Genomic DNA, 13,556 nt, shown 5'->3' with positions numbered 1-13,556 from the left:
AATGGGTTGAATTTTGAATTGTCAAGAGACGGCAAACTCTTCATTTCTCTATACTAATAAACTATTTGAAGTCCCTGTTCGTTTCTGCCTTGTGCCTTTGGGACCTCAATGTCACCAAATTTTAGTACTATATCATGACTTTTGGATTAGTAATACTATATTATTAGTACTATGATTTGGAATAAACTCTTGGTTAATGAATGAGTTCATTCATTTAGTTTTCTATTTTAAAAATAAACAGAAAGAACTTGCAGGTTTCTGATACACAAATTTTTCAATACGAATCCTAAAACCATGTGGTAGAGGTATTAATTGATCATGTTTTATTATTTAATACAATAATAATAAAAACCATAACCACATTATAAATAGGGTGAAAATCCAATAATCCTCATAAATAAAAAATAATTTAAAAAAAATGGTATGTGCACTGTGAATGATGGATCTACTTATCTAAAACAAAAACAAAAAAAAAATTGTAATTTTTTTTAAATTTTTTAATTGATTTATAATGTTCAGGAATTCTTAGCGCCGATTTGGTATAGCTTATTTAATGGTCATAAGTGTTTATTTAATCCCATAAACTCTTATCATATTTTTTTTTGTTATTGTTTGATTGTTTTTCTAACAGAGCTGTTGAATCTTAAATAAGCTATTTTGCCTCTATTAGTAAAAACTTAAATTTTCGGCTTTTGGGAGTGAGGTTGAAATTTATTTTCAAATGTTAAAATATTTAAAATATTCTCTACTTATTTGACAATTTTATTTTATTTTTTTCATAACATAACTTTAAAAAACTTATCAATAAAAAACCAAGCCACATACTTGACAACTCTTGTTGTCCTATTTTATTGTTGTTCATATATATATATTTTTAAAAAAGGTCAGCGTTGAGAAAGATTTATGTTTTGCAATAAAATATTATAGTTTATACCAACTTTACAATGTTTCAATTTATAGAAATAAGTAAAGAGTATTGCTACCTTATTAAAAATTGGTTCGCAAAACTTTTTGATTCAATTATGAGAAAAGATCCAATTGTGTTTTATTTATTTAATTTTTTTTTTCAATTTACACACTCTAATAATCAACCGCACACAAACACAAATTAAATAATGTGATGTAATAATGAAGAGTAATAAAAGGAACTTTTCTTTTAAGTTTTTTATGCTAGTGTGAAAAGCGAAAAATACAAGAAGGGATGATCTAGTCTTTTCATATAATTTGTCGAGGTAACTTTCCAAAAGTTAAGAGAAACAATTATGCCATGATTTCTGGGAATAAATTCTAACTGCCCCACAACTCTTTAGATAAAAAGAATTTCATCAACTTTGATTGTTACAGAAGAAATGAAGTGACGCAAAAGTGAAGCAATAAATGTATTATTCAACAAGCTTAATAAGCTGTGTCTTAGCTTAGCCTAAGATCAAATCAAACTTACAGTGTATGTGCTATATATATACGCCACCACTAACTAGAGCATATGTCCAACGACAAAATCGAAAGATCCATGATCACTAACTAGAGCATATATCCAACGACAAAATCGAAAATTCCAATCATGGATCTTCACCATGTATATTGAATTACTTGGGAGGAGAATTTGCGTGCATAATCTAATGATGTTCAAAATTCAAGCAATATATGTGGCTAAGCACTTGCAGTACTAGACAGTTTGTTGTGTTATATTCTCACGATAAAATATCGAGCAAATGACTCATTTGTTCTTTTTTTTTTTTTCCTTTAAATTTTTTATGTTAAGGAAGATATTAATTATTATGTAAATAATAGGAGGTAAACCGCATATATTGGTTTCAATAAGGTAAAAATTGACAATCTAACTTCTAAATACAATATATTATAATCTAATTTTTTTCAACCATTGGGAATTTCAAAGATCCAATCTTTTCACATGCGATCCTCGATGAGATGATTCAATTAGGCCCGTTTTTTATACTGAATGAGTGGACGAAAGTTATCACATTAGGGAACCCACTCAACTAGGTGTTTGGCCTAAATTGCATTCCACTGTAGTTTATATAGTACAGTATGACATACAAAATATAATGCACCAAAATTAAGTGTTTTGACACAAAATAAATGATCGCTACTCACAACAGTTAATATAAATTAAAAACCAGAGCACCTTATAATATAGTCAAGTCTTATTTAAATGCCAGATACCTGAAGCATAGGGATACGAAGGTCTTTCTTTAATCAAGTCATATTTTAAGTCTTTAACTTTTTTTTTTTTCAAAAATCTAAAGGCTAAACCATTATATTCTTACCAACGATGTCCTTGTTTTAAGATGTCGTAAATTTTAATGGGTTATATATCCTCTTTTTATGTGTTGGAGCAATTCTTCTTCTTCTTCTTCTTCTTCTTTTCGTTTTTTAATCATGTTCAAAATTGAAAAAAGTGAGAATTTCCACACGAGAGACTAATTTTTTATTCAAGAAATAAGTTATATTGGAGAATGTCTTAGTTATGAGAACGTCTTTAATGCTCTAAATCATTGTTTTTTTTTTTTCCATTCACTATTTGACATGTGTGTATCTTTCAACTCGTTATAATTATATACATTGATCGACCAATGGGTAACCACATCGGGCTACAGTACAACCGAACTAAAATTTCCTCTAAATTTAATTGCTTATTTAGCATATGTATTAATTTTAATGTTAATTGTATTCATTTAAGCCCCTAGTAATTTATTTCATAAAGGCACACATTAAACTTTATCCTATTAAAAGTTAAAAAAAAATTCTTTAAATAATTAAAAGAGTTGACGGCTTGGCATTTAATCAATTTTTTTTTTTTTTTGCTCTTTTATGTCCCTATTTTAATTTTAAAAATATTGGCTCATTAACTTATCTTCCAATTCCACGTCCTACGTCTAGAATCCCTAAAGCGAACAAGAATTCAAAGATGTTTCACTTTTCCAAATCTTTAATGCTAAAGACTACAAAATACAAAACCTCTTCCAATATTAAGTTCCAACGTGCTTAAATCTTAATCTTTTATTCATAATTATCATTAAAGATGATATTTTTATTAAGTTATATCAAGCAATAATTTATTTAGTAATTTTTTTGTTTATACAATACAAATTAAAAAGTATCATTATTCATCATTATCAATTTGTTTTGTCTAATAGGTTGGTTATATGCATAGAGAAAGACAATTTTAATAGTATTGACAATGAAGTTATCTTACAACTTTTCATGACAAGTGTAATGATATATTAAATTAACTTCAAGTTTGTATTTTTGTTTCTATTAAAGTTGTAAAAAACTGAAATTAAGAGTATTATTATAACTAATGTAATTATTTTTACTAAGTTTAATAACAATGTATTATTAGATAATGACATTGTTATTAAGAATAATCCCCTCCAAATAAATTATCTGGACCTGCTACTGATGATATATATATTCATATGCCAAATAGTGAATGGATAAAAAGAATTGTTCTAGGAGCACCAAAATTTTTTTCATAATGAGTCTTGTTACCCAAAACTAAAAAATGACTTGCTAACACTTCATCTGTGCACGATTCCCAAAAAAAAAAAGAAAGAAAGCAAGCAATGTTTGACAATTCTTATTTTCCTATATTATTATTATTATTTATAATTGAAAAAAGTAAGCGTAGAGAAGATATATGTTTTGCACTAAAATATTAGAGTAATATTATGCTTGATAAGTGCCTATTTTATTTATATTTTACTATTAATTTTTCATATTTTTCTTGTTTGGTCTTAAATATTCTAATTATTTTAATTAATTTTTAATTTAGTTATTTTATTAAATTAATTTTTATCTCAATTTTGATATTTTGTTATTTTAAATATATTCTGAGATTAAATATATAAAAAAATCAGAATTTTTAAGAAGAAATCTGCTTAAACTAATCAAGATGAGAAAGAATTGAAGTTTGCTGGATTTATGCTTGATGGGCCGATTATTGAATTAATTGCTTTAAATTGGAATTAGAATCCAAATTTTATTCGGCCAAGCATTATAAAAAGCCAACCTTTTGGCTTTTGAATGTGGCAGCCAAAAAGGGGGAATCCAAAAGGAATTAAATTGGAGGAGCAGCAGCTTGGATTAATTTCTATGACTGGTTTTATAAACTCTTTTATTCTCAATTCAATTATGTTATGATAAATTTTTTATTTGGTTGAAGGTGAATTCAAAACCCTAAACATGTCATATGATTAAGATTCAATTTCTATCATTTAATTTGTTTGATTGAAATTATTTATGTTCTTCTATAATTAATGTTTATGATTTTATTATTGTCTTGTTTGAATGACCAATTAGATAAGACTTGAATACATTCCATTAGTAGATTAAAATTCTTGATTCGTAATTGTCTTGATATTTTAATCATTAGTAGCAAATTGAAATGATTTCAATTGGAAAACATAACTTAGGTTAAATAATCCGACTTTGTATGTTTATTGCCTAAATCAATTTAATATATTTCTCTACTTAATGCTCCCATTATCTTAAATACAAAGAGTTTATTTTAAATTATTTAATGGTTAGAGATTAGATGAAGAACTTATTTTAAGTCTTTATTTATACGAGTTGATAATAAATAAAACTAATATTTATTCCTAATTTAGTGTGGGGCCCATCAAAATGAATCACATTCCATCTCTTATTTCACCAAATAAATGTGAGTTTCATTTCGATTCTGGACTGTCATTCCCGAATCCACAATAATGAAATTTAATAACACGAATTTATCTTTCACCTTTTTCAAGCAAGTGTGAAAGGCCAAAAATACTTATGATGTTAGTTAACTATTCAAATTGTATTTTACACTATATATCAAAGGAGCATTACTTGAGACTTAACATACCAAAAAGCAAAAGAAGTAATCATGCCATGATCTTGGGAATAAATTCCAATCGTCTCACAACTCTTTAGATATAGAGAACTCGTGAACTTTTATTGTTGCAGAAGAAATGAAATTATGCAAAATTGAAGTTATAAATGTTTTACTCAACAAGGTTAATAAGTTCTGTCTTTAGCTAGCCCAAGATCAAATCAATCTTAAAGTGAAGCGATATATACATGCCTAACTAGATAATTGTAAATTGAATAGCAAGATTGAAAATTCCAATCCTTTATGATTTTATTCTCGAATTTTCATTTGATATACAGCCCTTCATTGTATATATTTATATATTTGGGAGGAGAATTTTCGTGCATGATAACGATCTTCAAAATTCAAGTATTAATATGTGACTAAACAATTACAGTATTACACTGTTTGTTGTGCTCTAGATCTAGCCAATCTTGTGGCTTGAAAAATACAAAGAATAAGAAAAAATTCCAAATCCAACGTGCACTTAATGCACGCTGGGCCCCGGAAGGGTAGTGCTTTCCAACAACTCAACATAATGATAATTACAATTCTTTCTATGTACATATATTGGCTTAGGTCTTTCGAGCATCCTGCCTATAAATATATACATATCTCATATCTGTAGTTAATTCATTCCCTAGAGGACTAGTTACATAATCAAATAAAAATAATGGGCCAGGACGAAAATACAAAAGCGCAAGTGCAGAGCAATGAGGGTAATAACAAAACTCCGAAAGCAAAAGGTAAGTTAATTAAGGTATCTTTTTTTTTTCTTTTTTTTGTTGTTGATTGAATTGTTAATTGCTGTACGTTCGATAATTGGTGGACAGATGAGAAGATAATAAAGGATATTGCTAACTACAAGCAAGTTACGAGGTATATATTGAAGAATGATTGGAAAGGTTTAGAAGATTACATAATGAGCAAGACTCCAAATGCCTTAACCTGCATTATTGTCGATCAGAGTTCCATTTTTGAATTTATTGTTGGTATACCAGATGTGCCCACGCCGCTTGTAGACAAGCTTCTATCAAAAGTCCCGCGAAATTGCTTACAAAACTTTGCGAGAGATGAAGGCTCTGGATATATGAAGTATGCTGTTTCTACTGGGAAGTTAAACTTGATCACAACCCTTATGCGTTACAACGAAGAATTGCCAAACATAAAGGTCGAGAAGAAAGATGATCCAAACATAAAGGACGAGGAGAAAGATGATCTTCTTCCTGTTCATATGGCAGCGAAAGCAGGCAATAGGGACGCTGTTCGTCATCTACTTCCAAAGACTAGAGGACCCTTGGGTGGCCGTCAAGTCTTTGTCCTGCTTAAATTTCTGATTGATTCTAATCTCTTTGGTAAGTACTATAGTGGAGAATCCTCTACAGTAATTTTATAATAAGGGAATCTATATTTTATTAAAGTAAAATATAAATTAAAAGAATAAGGACGTCCACGATAAAAAAAATTATTTTTTAATATTTTGCAATAATATAGAATTAGTTTATAATATTATAAACTTGTCCTGAATTTTAATAAATTACGAAATTCTCTTATTTAAAAATTATATATATGTGTGTGTGTGTGTGTGTGTGAGGAAATTTTCATATTAGAAAATTTTCGTGTATATATAAATTTGTGCCAACATCTGACTTTTATAACTCTAGAAGCACCGAGTCCGCATAGAATTTTGTGCAGACATATATTTATGTATATTTTAAGCAATTTAATTCATTATATTTTTTTTTCCTTTTTTTTTATTTTATTTTACAGATATGGCTCTTGCTTTATTGAAGTACCATCCAATGATAGCCGGCGCAGATATTGGTGAGAGTGGAAAAATTTTGGAGTCATTGAGTAAAAGGCCTAAGGCGTTCGAAAGCGGGAGCCGACTTGGATATTGCAAACGCTTACTGTATCAATGTAGGCCTTGTTCACAACCTTTTCTAATTAAAGTTGCACTACTTGTTTATTTGGTTCAATTATTTACACCTAACCTAAGTAGACATATTAAAAATTAAAAAAGAATAATGATAAACCACAGACTCTTCCTACAAACTACTTAATATAAAAATATAATAATAAAAAATTAACTTATAGATCATGCGATATATTTCTTCATATATTTGTGGGAGTAAATTCTAAATCATAATATATCTTTAAATTATAATAATTTATATAAAATACATTACTATGCTACGTCAGTTAATTAAAATAATTTAAATAAAGAATTTGTAACTTGATTAGAAACTCTATTACTACTTAGACTGAAATATTCCAAGTCCTATAGTTTAAACATGTGAACTGATAATAAATTAAAAAAATGTAATGATGTTTTTTAGGTAATTTCACTAGTAAAATCGTTTAGGCTCGAAGCTTACAATAATATAGTTTAATTTAAAATAAATCTAGCCTATCTAAGTTTCAACTAACCTTCATTTCCCTTTACTTTTTTGTATTTGCAGGGATTCCTATACAAGAAGAGTATAATCCTCATCCTCACCCTCCTTCTGAGAATGTGGGTGGAGACCTAGAGAAGCAGCTCAGTGTAACATCAAAGATTCAGTTGAAAAAATTCTTTCTTCAAAAAATCCCTTCTGCATTTGGTTTGTATATCTCATATTTCTATCTAAATCTTTATGAGCATTTCATGACAGACCAAATTTTATTTTTATTCACTCCATCTTACCATCCACTTAATCAGTAACACATCATTTGTAGAAAAAGATTAGAATAAAATCACTTGGGAGAAAAAAAACAGAATAACCTTTGAGATGTCTGGTTTTCATTAAATCTTTGTATGTGTATGCTGAATAAAAAAATTATTATCCTGAGGTATATCATATATGCTGATCAATAAATTTTTCATGCAGCTAATAACTTATAGTTTATTTTTACAGGTTCTTTGCGTCAAAAATTAAAGTTTGTGCTCTGGAACAACCTCATGGAGCTAGGTAATTAAGTATTGAAGACATTCTCTTAAATAAATTGAAAATTTTTTCTGAAAATTAATATTGTTGAATTACTAATAATTTAATTAGAGTTGAATGCATGAATACCAGCCCCGAGCATAAAATCGATACGTGATGCAAAGATAATACATGAGCAAACGCTTGAAATATTAAGGATCGTGTGTGCGGGAGCGGTAGATATCTTGAATACACATGAAGAAGCACAAAATGTATTTAAGAAGCCAATGTTTACGGCTGCAAGATTGGGGATTTACGAGATTGTCATGGAAATTATGAACTCTTATTTCCCTTGGTCTTTAGAGTTCAAGAATAAAGATGGATATGACATATTCAAGGTTGCAGTTGAACATCGCCGAGAAAAAGTTTTTAACATCATATTTAATTTTCCCAACATTTACCCTTTTTTTATGGCTAACATCGATGAAAAACGCATCAACATCTTGCACATAGCTGCAATGTCGGTACCTTCAACTGAAGTCCCTGGTGCAGCATTGCAGATGCAGAGGGAGTTGCAGTGGTTCAAGGTATATAATTAGTTAAAACACCATTCTAGTATATACCATTTTATATAATTAATCATGCAATTATATGTTAACTTAAAATTATATATGCTAACTCAGGCTGTGGAGAATTGTGTTCACCCAACCTTACAAGATCAATTAAATGATAAAGATAAAACACCAAGAGAGGTGTTCACTAAAGAACACGAGAAGTTAGTCGAAGAAGGTGAAAAATGGATGAAGGACACAGCTGGATCGTGCTCAGTTGTAGCTACACTCATAATGACAATAGTCTTTGCTGCAGCGATCACCGTACCAGGCGGCAGCGACAGTAGAGGAATGCCCAATTTCTTGGAAGAACCATCTTTCACAATTTTTGGAATTTCAAACGCGCTTGCACTCTTTTCATCCGTTATTTCGGTGTTGATATTCTTGGGCATCCTCACTTCACGTTTCTCAGAAGAAGATTTTCTCGTGTCCCTCCCCAGGAAATTAATCATTGGCCTCATCACCTTGTTCTTTTCAATAGCATGTTTGATGGTTGCATTTGCTGCCACAGTCCACATAACTCAGTTTCATCCATGGAAATGGGTCATTATCCCAACGGCTCTGCTTGGTTTTTTACCTGTCTTCTTATTTGCAACCCTACAGTTTCCACTCTTGATTGAAGTGTTTGCGTCCACTTACGGGCCTGGTATTTTTCATCCAATGAAGTTTCTATGAATGTAACTTTCAGATCGAGACAATTGGTGGTGTTGTTATAATTGTTTTAATGTTAATAAAAGCCTCGCTACCTAGTACGAGGTCTCGTCTAATAAGAAATTCAAATAAAGCTCTAATAACACTTTTTTTTTTAATTTACCTACCGAATAATAAATTTCTATCCGTTAGCATTTTATTTTTATCTTTTTAATTTTGCCTTTCCTGGCCTTTTCGTGCGTCATAAAAAATAAACTCTAGTTTCTCTACGTAAACTCTGATAATTCAATCTTGACTGACCGTTCATAATTCGAACCCTCCCTCGCTTGTCATGTATGCTTCGAACAATAAACAACTGATTCGGTTTTTTATCGTGATGGTGAAGATTTTCCTTATTTCTTTGTTTTAAGATGCATTCAAATGAAACGGGCATCGTTGTCCAAAAAACTAAAATGTGAACTGGGGTGGAGTCATTGCATATTGTAAATCGACCAAAAATTTAGGGCGTAATACTTTGTCTGTAGTAACAAATTTGTCATTAAATTTGTAAATTGTGTCCTCACTTAAGAAGTACTGTCTGCAACATTTATCACCGATAATGAGAAATTCGTTTTTAAGAATAAAATAAAAAAACTTGTCAATATGCTGCTAGTAACCATGTAACACTATGACACCGTACGTGAACCAATCTCGGGCAATTCACCAAAATCAATCCCATCAATCAACCCCATAATCATGCAAGGACATCTGATATCTCCAACTATTATTTATCATTATGTCATAACTTCCACATATCAAACTATTATGTATAATAATTTTCAAGTCTCTATAGAAATAAAATCCTTTCAATTTCTTCACGTTCTATGAAATTTCATAGATGTAATTGATCCCATCTCATCAAATTGATATTTGAGAAACAAAAACTTGTCTTTTGTGCACACCGTAAGAGTATGTGGGGGCGAAGGCAACAGAGTGGCTATATTGCATGCAAAGTGGTCTTAACCGTACACAAGGGATAAGATTTTCATCATCCACGCATTCTAGCTGCCTTGCTTATCTCTTGCTGCATTGGTTTGCCTCTTTTCTAGTTTCTACCATACCATCAATGCTAGCTACCAATGACGTATGTCTTCCTGATTCTAAGATTCAATACTAGCATCAGTATTTGGGGAACAGTAAATAAATAACTAAGCTAATGAAATGCTCAGTACTCGATTTATTCTTCAAGTTTATTTCTTGAGCAATATATAAACCTATTTATGCTTAGAGGTTTATAATTGTGTTCGATTTTTTTGTTGGGTTGGGCTTGGTTGTTTGATGGGTTTGGGTAGGTTTATGTATAGAGCTTGTGCATAAGTGGGGTTTGCTGCAATTTCCAGATACGAACATGCAGGATTTTAACCAGTGAAAAGAAAAAACAAAAAAAATTTGAAGGTGTGAAGCATCTTGGCCTTTGGGGAGCACAATCAGACAAATAAAAAACAGGAATCTCCTTTTTCGTGTCATTAATTCACTACATATAATACGACTTTAATAAATTATATTGACTGGCAAAAGTTAATATTTTCTTTTAATACCCTTAAACATCAAACAGCGACAAGCATGACAAAGAAGAATGACATGATTTACATGGCATTTGTTCTTTGAAAATTGCACAGCCCAAGGATAAAAATAATGGCATCCCCCCCACCCCACCACCAAAAAAAAAAAAAAAAAAACCCAGCCATGTCGATCCTAACATGTAGCCTGCCTAAAGAGCAATACTACTTTATTAAAAATTGGTTCAAAAAAATTTGATTCAAGCTTTACAATATTTCATTTTACAAAAATATATACAGATAAATAAAGAGTAGTGCTACTTTATTTAAAATTGGTTCGGAAAATTTTGATTTAATTATAAGAAAAGATCGCATTATCCTTTTTTTTTCCAATTCATCCACCGTACCCCACACAAAACACAAATTAAATAATTTTCTCCTTCGTGATTGGTATGAGGCAATGAGGGAAAATTGATCCCTTGATCTCAACTAGACTATACTAGTTTTCAAACCCGAACTATCTCTTAGTGTATTTACAATAATGAAGGGTAATAAAACGAATTTATCTTTCACGTTTTTCATGCAAGTGTGAAAAGCCAAAAATACATATGATGTTAGTTAACTATTCAATTTGTATTTTACACACTTTATCATAGTAGGCATTATTTGAGAATTAACATATACCAAAAAGGGAAATAAATAATTATGCCATGATTTTGGGAATAACTTTAATTATGCCATGATTTTGGGAATAACTTCCAATCGTCCTACAACTCTTTAGATAAAGAGAAATCATCAACTTTAATTCTTGCGGAAGAAATGAAATGATGCAAAAATGCTGTTATAAATGTTTTACTCAACAAGCTTAATAAGTTCTGTCTTAGCTAGCCTAAGATCAAATCAATCTAATAGTGAAGTGATATGTACATGCCTAACTAGATAATTATAAATTAAATTACAAGATTGAAAATTCCAATCCTTTATGATTTTATTCTCGAATTTTCATTCAATATATAGACCTTCATTGTATAAATTTATTTCTTCGGGAGGAGAATTTTCGTGTATAATAACGATCTTTAAAATTAAAGTAATTAATATGTGACTAAACACTCGAAGTATTACACTGTTTGTTGTGTTCTAGATGTAGTCAATCTCGCAATATTACACTGTTTGTTGTGTTCTAGATGTAGTCAATCTTGTGGCTTGAAAAATACAAAGAGTAAGAAGAGAAAGCAAATTAAGAAACCCAACATATAGATCGACAAGATCACAAGAACAAACTGGAACACATGATAATTAATTAAGGTGATTTCATAAGATAAAGTGATAAGAAATTTAAATTTTCCTTTTGATCACTTAAAGAACAATATAGGGCCGCGGCTGCCTTGCAGAAAACTCTAAGTAACAGCCAAATAATGTCATTCGCCTATCACTCAATATAAAATTCCAAATACAACATGTACTTCATGCACACAGGGGGAAGGGTATTGCTTTCCAACAACTCAACATAATGATAATTACAATTCTTTCTAGACTGTATGTATGCGTGTGTGGATATATATATTGGCTTATCCCTTTTGAGCATCCTGCTTATAAATATATATCTCTCATATCTGTAGTTGATTCTTCCCTGGAGGACCAGTTATATAATCAAATAAAAATAATGTGTAGCGACGAAGTCACAACAGCGCAAGAGGAGAGCGATGATGGTAATAACAAAACTCCGAATACAAAAGGTAAGTTAATTAAGATTTCTTCTTCCTCTTTTTTGGTTTAATGAATTGTTAATTGTCGTACGTTCAATAATTGATGGACAGATGAGAAGATAATAAAGGATATTGCTAACTACAAGCAAGTTACGAGGTATCTATTGGAGGATGATTGGAAAGGTTTAGAAGATTACATAATGAGCAAGACTCCAAATGCCTTGGCCTGCATTATTGTCGATCAGAGTTCCATTTTTGAATTTATTGTTGGTATACCAGATGTGCCCGTGACGCTTGTAGACAAGCTTCTATCAAAAGTCCCACAAAACTGTTGGAGAATTAACAAATAAAACACACAAAAAACACACAAAAAACACACTATTTTATTTCTTCAACAACACTCCTCACCAATTACAACTCTTATTTTTCACTCTCTACAGCTTAGAGATTTTGCTACTTCACTTGATGTTTAAACCAAAGGGGAAAGGGGGTATTTATACATGAAACAAACTAATTACAACCATTCATTTATTCAACTAATAAATAAATCCTCACAATCCATTAAAACCTACCACTCACCTACTTCACCAACCACACCTAACACACCTAACACAAATAATTCAAATCTCACCAACCATACCTACTCATAGAACCTTCCATGAGTTGGGCTTGATTTATTCATCTTGGATCAAGTTTATGATCCAACAAAAACTTGATACAAAAGTGGATGAGTGAGGACGTCATTGAATTTATGATGTGTGCAGCTTCGACTGGGAAGTTAGAATTGATCAGCACCTTGATCCGTTACGAAGCAGATTTGCCAAACGTAAGGGACGAGGAAAATTTACTTCCTATTCATAGAGCAGCGAAACAGGGCCAAAGGAACGTTGTTTGTTATCTACTCGAAAAGACTAGAGCACCCTTGGACGGCAGTGATGGTGTTTTCCTGCTTGAAGATCTGATTAATTCTAATCTTTTTGGTAAGTACTACAATGCAGAACCATATATAGTCATTTTAAAACAAGGGAATCCTTATTTTATTAGAGTAAAAGATAAGGTAAAAGTAAAAAATCCTCCCCAGGATACCTCGTGGTCAAAACTAAAAAAAGTGGTCAAAACTAAAAAAAGAGATAAGGTAAAAATAAAAAATATAAGTTCTAATCCAGTATTAGTGTGTTGATTGTTTTTTTTTTTTTTGCCTGTAGCATAATATGACTTTAATATGGTAAGCAATTTCTAATTGAAAGTGTATGTATGTACGTATGCAA

At 30.6% G+C, this 13,556-nt stretch overlaps 1 protein-coding gene across 1 annotated transcript; it reads left to right on the top strand.

Annotated features, from left to right (window-relative positions):
* The first annotated feature begins 5,549 nt into the window (after positions 1-5,549).
* LOC18036304 lies at positions 5,550-9,068 on the top strand. Its single transcript, XM_006426592.2, has 7 exons — positions 5,550-5,622; positions 5,710-6,231; positions 6,647-6,796; positions 7,339-7,479; positions 7,774-7,827; positions 7,936-8,369; positions 8,466-9,068. The coding sequence occupies exons 1-7, from the start codon at positions 5,550-5,552 to the stop codon at positions 9,066-9,068; spliced, it is 1,977 nt and encodes a 658-aa protein (XP_006426655.1).
* Positions 9,069-13,556: the final 4,488 nt, after the last annotated feature.

This window comes from Citrus clementina, unplaced genomic scaffold (assembly GCF_000493195.1).
Source record: "Citrus clementina cultivar Clemenules unplaced genomic scaffold, Citrus_clementina_v1.0 scaffold_7, whole genome shotgun sequence".
NCBI classification, from domain to species: Eukaryota; Viridiplantae; Streptophyta; class Magnoliopsida; order Sapindales; family Rutaceae; genus Citrus; species Citrus x clementina.
This window is presented reverse-complemented; position numbering and strand designations above follow the sequence as displayed.